The sequence below is a fragment of the Takifugu flavidus genome, chromosome 3, assembly GCF_003711565.1.
Source record: "Takifugu flavidus isolate HTHZ2018 chromosome 3, ASM371156v2, whole genome shotgun sequence".
NCBI lineage: Eukaryota > Metazoa > Chordata > Actinopteri > Tetraodontiformes > Tetraodontidae > Takifugu > Takifugu flavidus.
This window is the reverse complement of record NC_079522.1, coordinates 8,444,249-8,459,947: the sequence shown is the minus strand read 5'-3', so window position 1 is coordinate 8,459,947 and position 15,699 is coordinate 8,444,249. Positions and strand designations below refer to the sequence as shown.

The window sequence follows — 15,699 nt, the reverse complement described above, 5'->3', positions numbered from 1 at the left end:
AGGACACAGGAACCTGAAACTCCATCAGATTTCAACCTATTCTGTAGGTCAACAATGGACGGTATTAACACCGTTTCCTGGGTAGTTTTTTTGTTCTTTTCTCTCCCCTTTTACATGTATCTGACGCCACCATTGTGGATTGATCTGCTCTGTTGACAGTATGACATATGCATCGGATGCTCTACTCTTTAATACCTTTCCACAGTTTTAAATTAAGTCTCAATGTTAGATCTCACCAGCAAACACACATTTTGTCACACATTTTGAAGTCATGCTGTAATGTGCTGATGCCGAATTAAAGAAGCACCTTTAAACAGTAAAGAGTACTGCAAAACAAACAAAAACACTCAGAGCCAGCCAGTAGTACTTAAATTAATTTAATCAGTCATATTTACAAGCAAGAGCCATCCAACAAAATGAGGAAAGAATAACATCTGAAGAACTATATTTGAAATGTACTTGTTTCACCTTCCCTTGTTGACAAAAATATCCTCAAACATACAGTATATATACGTATCTATACGCATATATGGAGACAACCCATTACAATAAAGTAAAATTCTGAAAGATTTGATGATTCATTAGAGAACTGATACCACTAAAATGCCCTGGGGGGAGAAGTGAAGCCTTTATAAAACTGAGATTTTACACTACATAAAATAATTGTATTTTACAATAGACTTTAAGCAGTAAAATAGTTTTTGATTGAGGTAATTACATCATCGTGCTTGCACAAGTTAAAGAAAATAATTTCTATATCTGTGCATCTCTAAAAAACACAACCACTTCACCCAAGCACACTTTTCTCAACCTATCGGGTCGAACTTGCAATATAGAAGTGAGTAATGAGATTTGGTGTTTGTATAGGTAGGCTGATTCTCAAATGCTTCAAAGAGATTTTACACTGTTAGACCATCAGAAAGAGTGGAAAAATCCAACCGAGATTGAAATTTTAAGCAACCAGACTGAAGGGAGTCCCTATTGGACCATCTTCACACAGAATTTCAGATGAACAATGAGAGAGATACTCATGTAAGAAAGCTAAGCTAACTGTCACTACATCCACCAAATTATTCTCTTAACCCGAGAGTTGATTAGATTTTAAATTAAAGAGTGTTGTAGATGAGCACCAGCAGAAGAGATATTCTAGTTTTAAAGTACTGAGTGACTGAGAGTTGAGATCACAGAACTGAAGAACAGCTCCACCCAGCTCTGCCCTTCAGCTTGAGCTAGCTCAGTCAAACCATCTATACGGAATTACACAATCCAAATATAAAAGTAAACACATGGATGCTTTACATCAATTGTTCTTTTTAAAAAATAAACCTGTGGTATAAAATGACTTATAATGAAATACATGTGTTGATTTGAGGAATTTGATCCTTTTGGACTATGAGATTTATTTTAATGGATAGCTTGAAAAACTTAGGACAACATGTGAAAAGAGCCTATTCATCTTTTTTTTTAAAGCTCCACTTTTGTTTTCTTCTTACACTGTGGAAAAGGGGGGGAAATAATTGTATTTGATGTTCTATGCTCTGAAAAGAAGCTTTAGCACTACATCGTATTAACTGTTAAGCGTCAGTGTCAATGTAGGATCTCGGGTAAGCAGCAAAGTCCTCATATTATTTTCTAAATATCTTGCATTTGCTCTATGGACTCTAAAACCAATAAAGAACTTAAAAAACTATGCAAGAATATTCTTTTTGGACAGGATTTCTCAGTTGATTTTTTTTCTAGATTTGGGAGATTTTAAGAAACATAATAGAACATAACAAAATAAGTAAACAAGAACCCACAAAGATATTTTGCCAAAAATGTCTGATGCATGTACAAAAATCAGCAGCCATGACAAATAAAAACCAGCAGTACAACAGAAACCACAAGGTGTTACCCTGACAATTGACTGCTGAAAAAATTAAACACTCAATCACCACAATATTACACCGTTCAATTCATCCTCAGAGTATCAATTTAGTAACGATGGGTGTAATGGAGGCTAAAGCAAGAAAAGGCTAAATATGAAATGGTTTTATATGTGGTAACCACAGTCAGTTACTCTCATCCTTCCACCCCAATTATTCTTAAGGTTATAGGCATTACTTACAGACCCTGGCTTCCTTAATTTTACAACTGTACATAATTTCTGGTATCCAGAAAAAAGCGACTGCTGATAAAGAGATCTGAAAGCAAATGAAATTTGTAAGCCCAATAAATAACAAATGTAAATTTATCATTGACACAACACTGCTTATTCCCTTTTTATACTATTTTCAAATGTTGCGCTCCAAATATTACATTAAAGGCAAAATCACACTTCCTCTGTAAGGGCAGACAACCTATGTGCAGTCACAGAAAGGTGTGTTTAAGGGGGAGACTGCAGGAGCTGGTTTAATGCAGCGCACCCTCTCAAACCTACATGCTGGTTTCGGCAGATTACCGAGAAGCAACGACCAATTTCAATTCGCCTTTCAATTCCACGCATGATCTCGAGCACCTGAAATGTCGCAGCTGCTTTAAAACAACTAAGGATTCGACTGTTTCTTGGTTTGATTGTGCATTAAAAACACAGCTTAACTCACGGCCACAGCAGGACACGCACGACTTTCGTTCTCTGGGAGATTTTTAAAAAAAAAGAAAAGAAAAAAAAAAGAAAAGAAAAAAAAAAAGCACTTAACCCTATTCTGACACGCTGGCCCAGCACACTCAGCTGGACCCTTCATCAGTTCTACAAAAGACAGCAACACTCATAAGCATTGCAGCATCTAGGGAGGAAAGCAAGTGAGAATTGTATTAACACCTTTATTCCACACAGGACAAGAGATGTGGTGCAGCAGGACAGTGGAGGGAGCACAACCGCAACATGTTGCTAGTGTTTAACTAATATTTTAGCACTACAGGTTTTTGTTTCATAAATGTCCTGCGAAAGAACAAATGTTCTACCAGCCTACACGCGATGCCCCTGTAATTCGTCTTAATGCCACAAGGGGGAGATAATGTCCTACTCTGCAAACTTAAACTTCATTCCGCAATGCTAAAACTGTTTATAATTCAATGTTGGCATTATGATTACTATTACAACATTGACTGTATGAAATGAAATTTTTAGGAAATTTGAGACTTTAAATTTTCTTGATTTATGTGGATTACAGCTGCCCATTGTTTCCAGGGCGTCTTGTAGTTTATGGTTAATAGCGCCCCTAGTGTTCCCAGATGGAGTTACAACTCTGGCAGTTTACTTCATGTTTGCTATTGTTGATAAATATGCTTCTTGCTTAAAATAAATCCTCCTTTTTCATTTAGATACCAATTTTAAATTAAGGTCTGCGCATGAGTAAATGCTTCACCCGTAATATAAAGTCACGAAAGTGACGAAAATGAGCAATCAGAAATGAGAAAGAATTACGGTAGTACTCTCAATTTGTCCAAACTGTTTACATTTAACATGCATGTCCAACTCTGGCAGTAAAACTAATGACAGGGTTTGGCTAATGTAGGTACACAAGGACCTAATAAGATTTTGAGGAATCTAACACACCACCTGTCTTGGAAATTAAAAAATGGATAACATGTTGGCTCCGTTCTGTTCCCTCTGCTGTACCACTGCTCATCCTGAGTGTTTAAGCCCTTTCATTGTAATCGACTGCATGTTGTTAAGGCTTCACTGTCTGAGTGTCTGTGTAGACAAGATATTGTGACAAGGCTGTACTGTGAGATATTGCATAAATTTCTATTATCACCGCTGGGGTGTTAGAATGAACCACTATTTCCAATCTTGGGTTTTTATCCACAGTTAGAAATGCACGATACTAATGGATTCCCTGCGTGTTGCCACACTGACATATATCAGAAAAAAGACGACATTAAGTGCAATTCAACGGGAATATCTGAGTGGGGGCTGGTCACCAGCCCTCAGAGGGGTGTTTGTAGGTGTGTGTATTGCTTTGATGGTGTGGGGGGAGGGGAGGAGGAAGTGTTCGGCGAAGGGCTGTTAGCCAAACGTGAGGAAGAGGAGTCCGATCGCTGCAGCTCTTCGAGCTTCTTTAAATATTCATCTCTGAGGGCCAACAACTCCTTGTAGCGTTGCTCCACTGGACTCTGCTGCTGGAATACAACAGACACTCTAGTCACAATCATGATAGCTGGATCCCGATAGAAGGTGCAGCTAACTCAAAAAGTTCTGTTGCAATGGAATAATTCACTGGAGGCTCCAGGAGTTGTACCTGGTGTCGTATTCGGGGGTTCCAGCGGATGTAGTACGTCACCCACAGCTCTAGATGGCGCATGCTGGCAACGGGATAAAGAACCCTGCCGGACTCGGGGGTGTAGAAGGGGTTTAAATAGGTGTCGCTCTTACTGTTAACCAGGGACCACAGCGACACCGTCTTCTTCCTCACCTCCTGCAAACGCACAAACAGATTCTCATCCGCTTGAGTCTCTGAAACGTGGGCAAAGTCGGCAAAGTCCAGTCTTACGTGCTGGTCTCGTGCGCTCTCACAGTTGTAGAGAAAAGTTCCGAAGCGGCAACTGTAGAGATGATCCATGATTGTCAGCAGCAGGCGCTCATTGAACTCAAAGGCTGTAGGGAACTAAAAGGTGATCACACAGATCACATCAGAGAACGTTTGTTGACCTGTGAACGGCTGACAGACGATGTCATTTTGATGCCAATTAATGAGATGATGAAATAATGAGAACTCACCTGTTTAGTGATCTGCCAAACGCAGTCAATGAACTGAACAAAGATTGGTGATCTGTCCTGATCTGCATGGTTCTTGTCCCCATGGCCTATCCTCTACAAACACACAGGGGCACACGTGCACACACACGACACAAGATGCTAATCTGTTTGACAATAATTGAACAAGAACATACCACAGTTACATATTCTATTAGCTATGATGGTAGCTACTACGGGAAAATGTAACTGACAGAAGTATTTACAGAGGCATGCAAATGTCCCCCTGGATAAAATCGTCAACAGTTAAGTGAGCGCGAGGTGAAATGAGTTCAACGTGGGCATCAGAAGGAAACCTCTCCTTCAACCACCCAAAATGCATCAGCACCAGACATTTAAAGGTATGTTTGCAAGACAAAGTGCACAAACTTTTGTGAACAGAACACCTGTCCAGCTGTTAAGCATGGAGCTGGGTCCACGATGTTTTGGGGGGGTGAATTGTAGCCAGTGGCACAAGGGACAGTAAATATTGATTCAATGAAATCTCAACAAACTTTGGAAGCAAACAAGACACAATCTGTGTCAAAAGCTATTAAAAACAAGAAAGCTAATATAAATGGATAATGGCCCTAAACACATTGTACCACCCACGATGGATGACCTGAAGTTGAAGGTTTTGCCACAGCGTCACCATCTACTGACCCAAACGCCATTAAAATCTGTGGATAAACCTTAAAAAGGAATGGCCCGGGAATGTCCCAGAACTGGGAGATCTGGTGGGAAGAATCACTGAAGCTCCCTCCAGCAAGAACTGGGAGACTCTTGACTGGCTATAAAAAGCACTGGCAAGCTGTGATACTTCCCAAAGGGGGCGCTACTACTTAAAAACTATGCAGGATGTCTTGAGATGACGTCTCTCCACTAGCACAGCTCACGTTAACAGAAGTTTTGGCCAGTTGCCCAAACTTTCACCTGACGTGACGTTAAAGCAGCTCTGAGGTCAGAAAGTGTTTGTGAATCGAGTTTATGTGGTTTTAAAACAACGTCTAGTTATGGAAAACAACAATAGGGCTCCAAACGGCACAAAGCGCGGGCGCTAGGTGAGAGATAGAGGAAATATGCCGTACAAAAGAGAAAAGCAATGGATGGTACCAAGACAAGCTGAACCCTGTCCCAAAGGTTTGCTACCTCCAAAAGGTGGAACATTGGTGGAAAGGAACCATATGACCACGTTGATTGAACGAGGGATTTAAATGACCTGCCGCTAGTGTCTGAAGCTAAATTTACAGGTATGTAAATGGAACACTGATGTCCCACCTCTGTGTGGTGCTGATGATCTGCATTTGACTAACATAGGTTGTTGTCTGCAGGACAAATTAGTTTCAGACAAAATATATTTTAAACCTGGATTCCCCTCTACATTTATGTGGGAAATATTTAGGAGCCTCTAGGTTATTTACCTATGAGCTAGGCCACAGCTAGCTTAGCAGCCGACTAAATGCTATGTGGAACACAGCATAACAGATGCCCCGTCGTTTCTCTCGCCGAAGGATTGTTTGACCGATTGTGGCACAGCACGGTTGCACCATATTTTTAAACTTGTTATACCAAAAGAACAGAAGACAGGGGCAGCATCATGCATCCACCCGGCATAAACACACTTTTCAGATGACCGCAAAGCCCACAATGCAGCTGGGTTTTTCCACTCCCTCAGCGACTGGTCCACCAAATCATGATCCCTGCAACTAATCTAACTAATCATTTCAAACCACACATATTGAGCCAAAGTGGACAATTGTATTGAAAGAAATATAAGAAATGATGCTTACTGAGGAAAACTTATGGCCAAAACTGATCCATTCCTTCTCAATCAGCACCTAAAACACATCACACTAAAATGTAACATCGGCCTAAACGTCTCCAATGTGGCTTCAATGGTTAAAAACCGACTTAAGGCAACGACCGACCTGGAATCCTTTGAGAGTGCGGTAGTGGCTGTCCAGCAGCAGCATGGCCAGAGAAGTGAGCTGCGCCGTTCTATCCCAGCCGTCGCTGCAGTGAACCACCACTGAATTTCCATTGGAGACTCTGTCAGCCACTTGTATCGCTCCGGACAACACCAGCTACACACGAGGAAGGGAAACAACAGAAAAGGGATCACTTACTTTAAAGTATCCCAAATATGGATTTCACATATTGTGAAATCCAACTGCATAATCCTGCAGAACCTTTTTTTTTTTTTTCCTTCACGTGTTCTAGCCAGTGTGTAGACTCTAAACTGGACAGCCAATGAGATTCCTCCACATGGGGGTAGACGATGTCTTTGAGTTTCTTCAAAGATTCCCTCATGACGTGGATATTCTGAATGTCCAGGAAAATGAGCTCTGCATTTTGGTACTCATCACCCTCATACCCCCCCCCTGTGGCCTGGGGACAGAAAACACGCTCCATTATTACCGGTGGAACCTGTTGCATATAAAAACAACGGAAGTTTGTTCCTTTTCCGCTCTGACCTTGTTGGCCACGGCGTTGACGCTAGGCCGAGCGTCATAGATGGTCAGCTTGGTGGTATCGTTCGCCTCCCTGATTAGATCCAGATAGCGCTCATCATCCTTGTTTCTTTTCCCAGACATCCCGACCAGAGGTTGACTGCAGCGGGCGATCACGGCCTGATTCTCCCTGTGAATCCATGATAAAACCTAACACGCAACACAGGGGGAGAAGTATTACGGAGAGAAGTAACGGCAGCACGATCCAGAATACTAAAAGCCGTTGGGCATCAACCCAGCAATCCATTAGGGCTGCAGCAGATGATTCCCCCCCAAATGATTAATCTGACTACTTTTCTTTGTTTTTGTGTTGACTGGTCGATGCGGTCTGCACTCCTCGATGTCGGCCATTAGCATTATCAGTAGTGTGTAAACTAGGAAATCAGGTTGGCATCACAACCAAACCAGCGCACGAGAAGAGAAATCTAAAATCAAATGGAGCTCTAATTGATACAGATTGTTTTCATTTTCCTGCTTGTCTGGTTTAGGGCTGTCAAAATAAATGTCTTAATTGTTACGGTTAATTTTAAGGAACAAACATAACACATTCAACATATTTAAATGTCTCGACTTCAGTCACCGCGCCTCACTGATACAGTTTCCTGTGTTAAGCTAGAGATGGAACATAAGGATGTGGTTTTGTCAGGGGAAACTTTCCATATAAAAACCTTTGAGGCACCACTTTTCTGGAAAGGATCCAATCAAATCGGTTTTAGAGATCTTTAATCCTGGACAGTTTTTGTTTTTAATTGTTATTATTTATTTTTTCTTTTTCTTTTTGTATAATTACTATCTTCTACAAGCCGCTACTTTTTACCCATGCTTTGACCCCTGCAGCCTAGAGAGTGATGCCTTTTATTTATGGGTTTTTATGATTTCCTCAATCGCTCCACCTGGATAGTTTTCTGAATTTGAATGGATGTTTACGGCCACCAGGGGGCGCTTGATCAGCACAAGAGCAAGAAAGGCAGGTTGAAGAGATTCTGTAATGCCCCGAGGAATACGCTAGTTTAATTGTGTTTTGACCTTTTTGCACTTCATGTACACACCCTCGTCATGGATAACACACGAAGAAATGTAATGATACAGCTTTAAAGCTAAAGGCTAGTGACCAACAACTGGTGGCTTGTTTTTTGACCGGCGTGATAATGTAATGTCATTTTACTGCTGTGTTTCAGGACTGTTTGGAAAAAAGCCAGAATCGTTATCTCATTTTACTGCTGTATTACAGCTGTGTTACTACCGTGTTTAGTAAGTGAACATTGAAAACAATCTCACTGTTAACCATAAAGATCTCTTGTTTCAAAGTGGCCTGCAGCTTATAGTCAGGTGTGCTCTAGAGGGCAAAATTATTTTTTTTTATATATACAGCCACATTTGAGAAACAAGAGCGAAATAATACGTAAAGTGCTTTGAAGATTGGTATCAGGTTACGGGTGTGGTGCTGGACTTTGTTAGCTGTATAAACGGCTCTTTGGCAATAAAAGTTTGAGGATTTGGTTAAATTTTACTTGCTGAAATTGTTACCGTATTGGCCCGAATATAAGACGGTGTTTTTTGCGTTGAAATAAGACTGAAAAAGTGGGGGTCGTCTTACATTCGCGGTCTAGACATTATACCCATTCACAACGCTAGATGGCGCCATATATATTTAAAGCGAATGCTGAACTTAACGTCCCAGGCCAAAGCGAACCCCTGTCACGAAGAAGAAAAATAAAAATAGCGGTAGCACGAAGAAGAAAAGTAAAAAATAGCGGTAAGAAAGAAAAGAGAAGAAAATAAAAGAAGAGATAACAGAAAATAGAGAAATGTAGCGACAATCTGAGAAAAGTGGGTCGAAGATATAATCATTTGTTACAGATGTACTGTAATTATTTTCTGTATAAAAATTACATTTGGTGTTCAAAAAGTCTTTTTTCAAACTTGAGTCTTGAAAAAGAGGGGTCGTCTTATAATCAGGGTCGTCTTATATTCGGGCCAATACGGTACTCTAACCGTGATTATTTGACATTAATCATAAATCTGCGATAATTAGACCTCTAAATGATATATATATATATATACTAGGAGTATAATAAATCATCTTGATCATAAATTGTGACTCGTGCAAAGATGAGCTTGTCACTCACTGGTATACGTCCTCTTGACCTGAAGGCAGCGACTCGTCGGAGGTCCTCCTCTTTACTTTTCACGGGCACAGCCAGCACAGTGGGGTAGGTGTCACAGAGCTCATAGTGCACGTTGATGAAGGTAAGCCGCCACTTGTTATTTGGTAAGCCCTACAAACGACAAAGCTTTCCATTTTCAACATTTCTTCCGTTTAACCTTTTCATTTAGGATTGAATTGTTCCCGATTTCATCATCCACCCTTCTCTTACGTTTCTTTACTCGTGCCCACACCACAGCATGATTTACAACCAGAACGGAGGTAGCTGGTATTTCACTGGTTCTCACCTGCCGCCTGAACTCCTCTACTGGTTTATAAACAGTCCAGCCATTCTCCTCATATTTCTCCTGAGTCACGTATGCAAAGAGTCGCTGGATGGAGGAGATGGAGACAGAACTTCAATTTGATGCAGGCAACAATTGGAATGAACAAAAGTCAATCGTGACTGGTTTAGTAAGTTTGGGACGACCCTTCATTTTATAGCGCTGTCATCTTCAAAGACAATTCTGGTCAAATTCAAAGTGGGACTGCACTTTCAATATTTTAGGTCTCAGCATATGCTCGAAAAACTATCTGACATCTGTGTGTGTGTGTGTGTGTGGGGAGGGGAGGGGGGGTCGTGGTAGGATTTAATAACCTTAACTGCCTAAGATCCATCTGTTGCATTTTCGACCGCTGTGGTGATACGGGGACAAGAGGCCGACAGCGTAACTTAAATATTCTTTAGACCTAAGGAAGGTATAGCCCCCAGGTGAATTTGACTGGAATTGTCCTTTAATTAAGCTGTTTGGAAATAAGACTAAATGTACCGTAATGCTTTTCATCGGTTCAGTGGTTATTAGAAGAAAAGCCTCTGTAAGCCAAGATTTAAGATGCGCCCTGCTAAGCAGATGTAGCTACAGTGTGGGCGTATAGCTGTGTGTCACCGCTTCTGAGGGGGCCAGATCTCTGCTATTTAACATTTTCATGAATACACTGCAATGAATTCAGAGAAACTATGACTATGAGCAGAAAACTGTACTTTCTCCTCAGTACTGAGGCAGAAAATGCTGTAAATCTCAGTGTTCAAAGATTCCCTCCAAGTCAGTGAAGGCACCAGTTTTTGGAGAACAACTATAGTTATTTTCCTATAACTTGTCAATATAATTTCCAATACAGATATAACCGAACATGCTATTGGGATATAGCGACAACAGCATCATTTGTCACAGGGAAATATGTCGTGATTTTCCAAAGATGGCGCAGCCTTGAACTGGACCTACCAAACCGTGTGAGAGGGGAAAGGCATATCTAAATAGCAGCTCGAAGATATCTCTTCTGCTGTGACCTTCCTGCTTCAAGGCAAACCTCAAGTTCCTCATGTCCTACAGAAGGCAAACAAGAGAAAAGAAGATTATATCTAATAACGTCCACAAACAAAGAATTATGTCACTAAACAATGAAAGCTTGAGCACATGACTTAGATGACAGCCCATGACCTTAACTTTACTTGCAGTTTACAGTCAGCTCTGCAATAAGTTAGTTCTCCTAATTATGGAAGAACTTTTTTACTTTATACTTGACAGTGTCTACTTGTAAAACAATCAGTCAGTTGTAACAAAATACTTCTTTCTTGTAAACACCTTGCAGGTGATTTCCAGTCCGTAAGAGTTTTCTCCTCTACTCGATGCTCCACCCATCTTCTCCACCCGACTGATGGCCCCCAGAGGAACATCCAACATCACCACCACATCCTGCAGTAGATCAATGGATCAACATATATATTCAACACATATACTTTAGAACATAAACACACGCATGCGCTCTGACCTGTCACGATTAAAATAAAAAAGGAAAACATTTTAAGGTTTCCGTCAAAGCTGATTAGATTCAAGGAGCAAAAGACACACCTTGGGCTTCAATTACATCAGGTTTGCTTTGAGGTGACGCAAACAGAGATAATTGCAGAAAAAATATGCTGCGGCCACTGATGTGATGGTGGATGGCAGAAAAAAAAAGGAAGCACGAAAATGTGACTAAGCATAATTATTTATTGTTACAGTAACGACACCATTCTTAAAATTGATAGCAACTACACGATAAATGATGAGATATGTTTCGAATCATTAGTCGTATTTTAAAAGTGTTCGTTATAAGAAGCTAATGTATATACAGCTAATGCCAGATTCACAACTGATGGGTTTAACTATGATGTCCTACATTTCATGAAGGATAAGATTCAGCAGCTACATTAGCTAATGCTGCTTCAGTAGCTGGTATATCGCATCATAGCTGCCTGGAAAAACACCAGAGGCCAACGTAATAATCAAGACTTAACGGACACGAGAGGAGACAAAACATCTTCTATGACGTAAAAGGAACTGAGTGGCGTCTTGTCTATTAGGATGTGTTTCACACACAGGGGTAAAAAAAAAAGGGGGTAAGAAGGGGTAGGGTTCATGTGAAGGTCTCAGTCAACTTACAGCTTCTGAACTTTTGAAGTATAGTCTGTAGTTGGTGATCAACACTTTGCCTTTCACTGCTCCATTAAAAGGACAGATGTAAATTACATCTTTGTCTGGAAAAACATGAAGAAAAATGTTATTATTTCACAGGCTGACAGCTGGAAGATATGGAAGGACTACAAATTGCAAGAATATATTTAGTGGAGGCTCCCAATTCCTGTCTAAGACTAGCATTAGATGACTAGCATTAGATGACTAGCATTAGATTCGTTTCCACTGCAGGAATTTTGGGGCAATTTTACAGGGCAGTTGGTGTGTGTCTCCACAGCAGGAACCTCCCCAGCATGGTCATTAACAGGAACCTTTACAGGGGCCTAAATGAGTCCCTCCACCAGTGGCAGAGCAGGATGACAGGCAGAACCTAGCAGAAGAGGAGCGTTAGCCTGGCAGACACCGCTTCTCCCCTCGTTCATAGGATCCACCACCATGTGCACGAAGGCACAAACCAGAGACACAGCAACTGTCTGCCTTGTTTGGTAATTTATAAGTATCACAACACAACAGGTGCTGTTTACCTCACATGCATTATCACACCGACGTATACACAAATACAGCTTGCAGCCACAGATCGGAACAAAAAAAAGGTCACGTGGACAGACCTGTAGGAAATCCTACTCTCGAAGAATATTACACCATCTCAGCTGCTTCCATGTTCACCTCCTTCCTCATTGTTGTTTTTGTCATGGTTTTACGTTATGACAGGTGACGTCAGGGTCGAATAGGATTAGGAAACTTGTGATGTCGCAGAGGGGTCCTATCCCACAGTGGAGGCACGACCCTCAAGAGGGCCAAGCGGGAGGAAAGGTATTTACCAGAAACTCCCGCAGTGGAAACACGCCTATAGAATGTAAATTATTGTTTTCCAAGAGTTTTCAGCAGAAGCCCCTCCCTCACTGTTTCTGCTCACATACACTGTGGTTGGCACAGAAAAGAAGTAAAAGTAGTCAACTACAGGCTTTTCTCCATTTAAAACAAACTAAAACTGCTCGGTGTGTTTGTGTGCTGATCAAAAGTGGTATTAAACAAAGATTTAGTCTCAGTCTGAATCCTTTTACAAACTCTGGTGCAGAATTATTGGTAAAGAAGCATAAACCAAAACATGCTCAGAATCATATGTAATTACAGTATTACAGACTCACGTCGTCAGCGAGAAATTATGCACTTGATTCTAACAAAAGCAGTGTTATTAAAAGTTTAACTGTTGTTTTACCACCACATAACACAAATTCAAGTAATGACAGTCACTAGTGCTTAATTACCCCCTGTCAAGTCTGCTGGATTCACATCCTGGATCACTGTTATCCTAGTACACTCTTTGGGAGACAATTGAATGATTTTCAACAGGCAATAACAGTGAATTCACACTTACCAATAATCCTTTCCTCCCCTGGAAACAAAGACACATCAGCTAACAACTCCATCTTCAGTGACTCTCTGGAGGTCTGTAGAGTAAAATCATCACGTTAGCCCGTTCAGTGGAGGCCGCTTGTGCTTTGCTTCTTAGTCGTGTAGGATTAAATGATTCATCATTGAAAGACAGAAGCACATACACTTGAAATATGTGTATCCAATGCGTTGGGGCTGTAGACTGAGACTGGTGAGGCCATCACTCAGGCAGAGGGGCTTCCACAAGCTACGAAAGAGACACACACAGACTGTTAGTGGTGCAGCTTCAAGGTTCCAAGATCACACTAATGTCCCATGTCAGTTAAGATCTGATTCCAAGCGATTAATTGTTAAATGTGATGCCACTGGGATGGCAGCATGTAGGACTTCTCCCTTTTTAGAAAATGAAAGCAGAAGTTTAAAAAAAGACTCATCTGACAGTTGCGATGTGAGCGAACACAAGCTTAGGTGTAGGTTTCGAGTTTGTCTAGTTCGCTGCCTTAATTTAATACGATCCCCCTGAGCCTTTGTGAGACAGGAAATTGCCGACAGCATGCAGGTAGATTACAAGAGGCAGTATTAAGGACAGTTCATTATTTCAGTTACGAGCATACGCCTGATGGACGTGTTGCTAAGGACCATTTCACGTTTACATGCTTTTACCTTGGTTCTTTACTTTAAAGCAAAGTTGAAACGTCTGGAGCTTACAGCAACAATAGGGGACAGTGACATTAAAAACCCTCAAACATTTTTCTACCTCAATATTTAATCAATATATACCTTTCTATAGCATTTCTAGAGATTTAGATCTGCAGATCACTGAAACGCTGAGCAATTCCACACATTTCAATGACATCCCAAAGCTTATTTTTGTAAATTAAGTAGTAGAGCGTTGACTGATGTATTGGTAATTAAGCTGAGGCTGGTGCACAAACCATCATTCATGTCTTAAATGCCACTAGTGCTGGTTCGACTTCGTAAATGCACATTTTATCCCATTTGTCTGCACTATCTTCGTGTAAAGAAATTCTAATACTGAAGCTGCTTCGGACTATAAACTTTAACTTCACTGACCGGTCAACCATACATCATATTACAAAGAACCTACAGTAATAACGAGTTATTATCAAAAGACTGGTGAAATATTTGGGTTTTCCCCCCGCTGAGTGGTGAGTAGCACAACCACGGAGCCATTCGCTGACTGAATACACCTCTTAAAGGTAACGTTATGAACATGAGCGGGTTTTTTTACTGTCATAACTAACAAAGGAAAGGCTTTCACAACTATAAGTATTAAGGCAACTTTTTTGCTACACATAACACTGACACTCGGTTGAGGGAAAATATCAAAGCTTCATCAGATTCCAGAATCCTAACTTTTCCAACTTGGCCATTCCAATAAGCACAGCTGTAGAGTTGAACCAGGAAATAGCAGAGGCCTAGACAGTACGACAGTTGTTTCATCCAAAATCCCGGGTATTTCAGACTCACAGTGCATATTAGTCAGCGGGAAATCCGTCCGAAGAACACAGTACATGTGCGTGAGGTGTCTTGTTGCGGTCTAATATCTTTACTTACCCGCAAAGTGCAATTCTCCCGTCCTGAACGTCGATGCGTTCCCTCAAGCCACAGCAGCAACTTACTCTTTGTCACGTGGCTGGCTGTCATGACGCGGATTGGCTGGTTGGCCTTCGAAACCTGCAAGGAATTCTGGGAAATGTAGGTCTTACGGCCCATGTCGATTTCTCCACAAAGCTTTTCTTCCAACGCGCTTTTCAGGCAATGAATTCACTTAAATGAAACAAAATTTTGAAAAGGATTTTGAAAAGAAAAGATAATGAACACAAGTATAACCATGTATTTTACTAAAAGTCTGAATGTCTAGTCGTGAAATATCAGATTTTCTGCAGGTTGTACACAGGTGGTCTCTGTCTGTAGCTCCTAATTTATTTGTTGTTAAAAATTCAAACTCATAAAAGTATATTCTCAAATGTAATACGTTTTCGATTTCATCAACCTTCTGCCAGGTGGCGCTGTTTTCCCTAAAATTATGGTTCCCTATGTCTGCAGCATAATTTAGCTGTCAATATTCTGGCTCTTTTACATTTCTCAAATATTTATATCACAATAAAGGCTAAAATATTGAATAAACATATATGCCTACCCTTTTTGTTTCATTTAATTCCACTGGGATCTTCTGCTGTGGGACACAACAGAATAATTAATAAGTTGTTCTTCATAACACAGTCACACACAATACGATAACTTTAAAGACATTTTGTTACAGTATTCATTTATGTCATACACCAGGTTCTGGTGCCCGAATACAAATCACTAGAGTAAGCTCAAAGATACATTCAGTAGTCTCCTAAGACGATGAGGAAGACCCCCAAGAAAGGGAATACCGGAACTCTT

General features: G+C 40.8%; 1 protein-coding gene across 3 annotated transcripts; it reads right to left on the bottom strand.

Moving 5' to 3' along the window:
- Window positions 1–361: 361 nt before the first annotated feature.
- Window positions 362–15,018, bottom strand: mtm1 (myotubularin 1). Of its 3 annotated transcripts, none has more exons than XM_057027865.1 (16): window positions 14,863–15,018; window positions 13,449–13,531; window positions 13,268–13,340; window positions 11,857–11,951; window positions 11,017–11,127; window positions 10,657–10,758; window positions 9,682–9,765; window positions 9,357–9,506; window positions 7,192–7,377; window positions 6,925–7,105; window positions 6,646–6,803; window positions 6,508–6,555; window positions 4,703–4,795; window positions 4,476–4,589; window positions 4,224–4,400; window positions 362–4,101 (listed from the first exon to the last, which is right to left on the bottom strand). In XM_057027865.1, the coding sequence occupies exons 2-16, from the start codon at window positions 13,503–13,505 to the stop codon at window positions 3,913–3,915; spliced, it is 1,818 nt and encodes a 605-aa protein (XP_056883845.1). In that variant the 5' UTR covers window positions 13,506–13,531; window positions 14,863–15,018; the 3' UTR covers window positions 362–3,912. The 3 variants fall into 3 exon arrangements, with proteins under 3 accessions (XP_056883845.1, XP_056883842.1, XP_056883844.1); XM_057027862.1 differs by having other exon boundaries at window positions 362–4,104; window positions 14,863–15,017; XM_057027864.1 differs by having other exon boundaries at window positions 362–4,104; window positions 14,776–14,895.
- Window positions 15,019–15,699: the final 681 nt, after the last annotated feature.

What these genes read in the sequence shown, in the direction of transcription:
- mtm1 (XM_057027862.1), bottom strand. Translation starts at nt 13,505, where the DNA reads ATGGCCTCACCAGTCTCAGTCTACAGCCCCAACGCATTGGATACACAT. An exon ending in GACTGGAAATCACCTGCAAG is followed by an intron (nt 10,759 to 11,016) that starts GTGTTTACAAGA and finishes TGCCTTCTGTAG; the next exon opens with GACATGAGGAACTTGAGGTT. An exon ending in TTCCCCTCTCACACGGTTTG is followed by an intron (nt 9,766 to 10,656) that starts GTAGGTCCAGTT and finishes TCCTCCATCCAG; the next exon opens with CGACTCTTTGCATACGTGAC.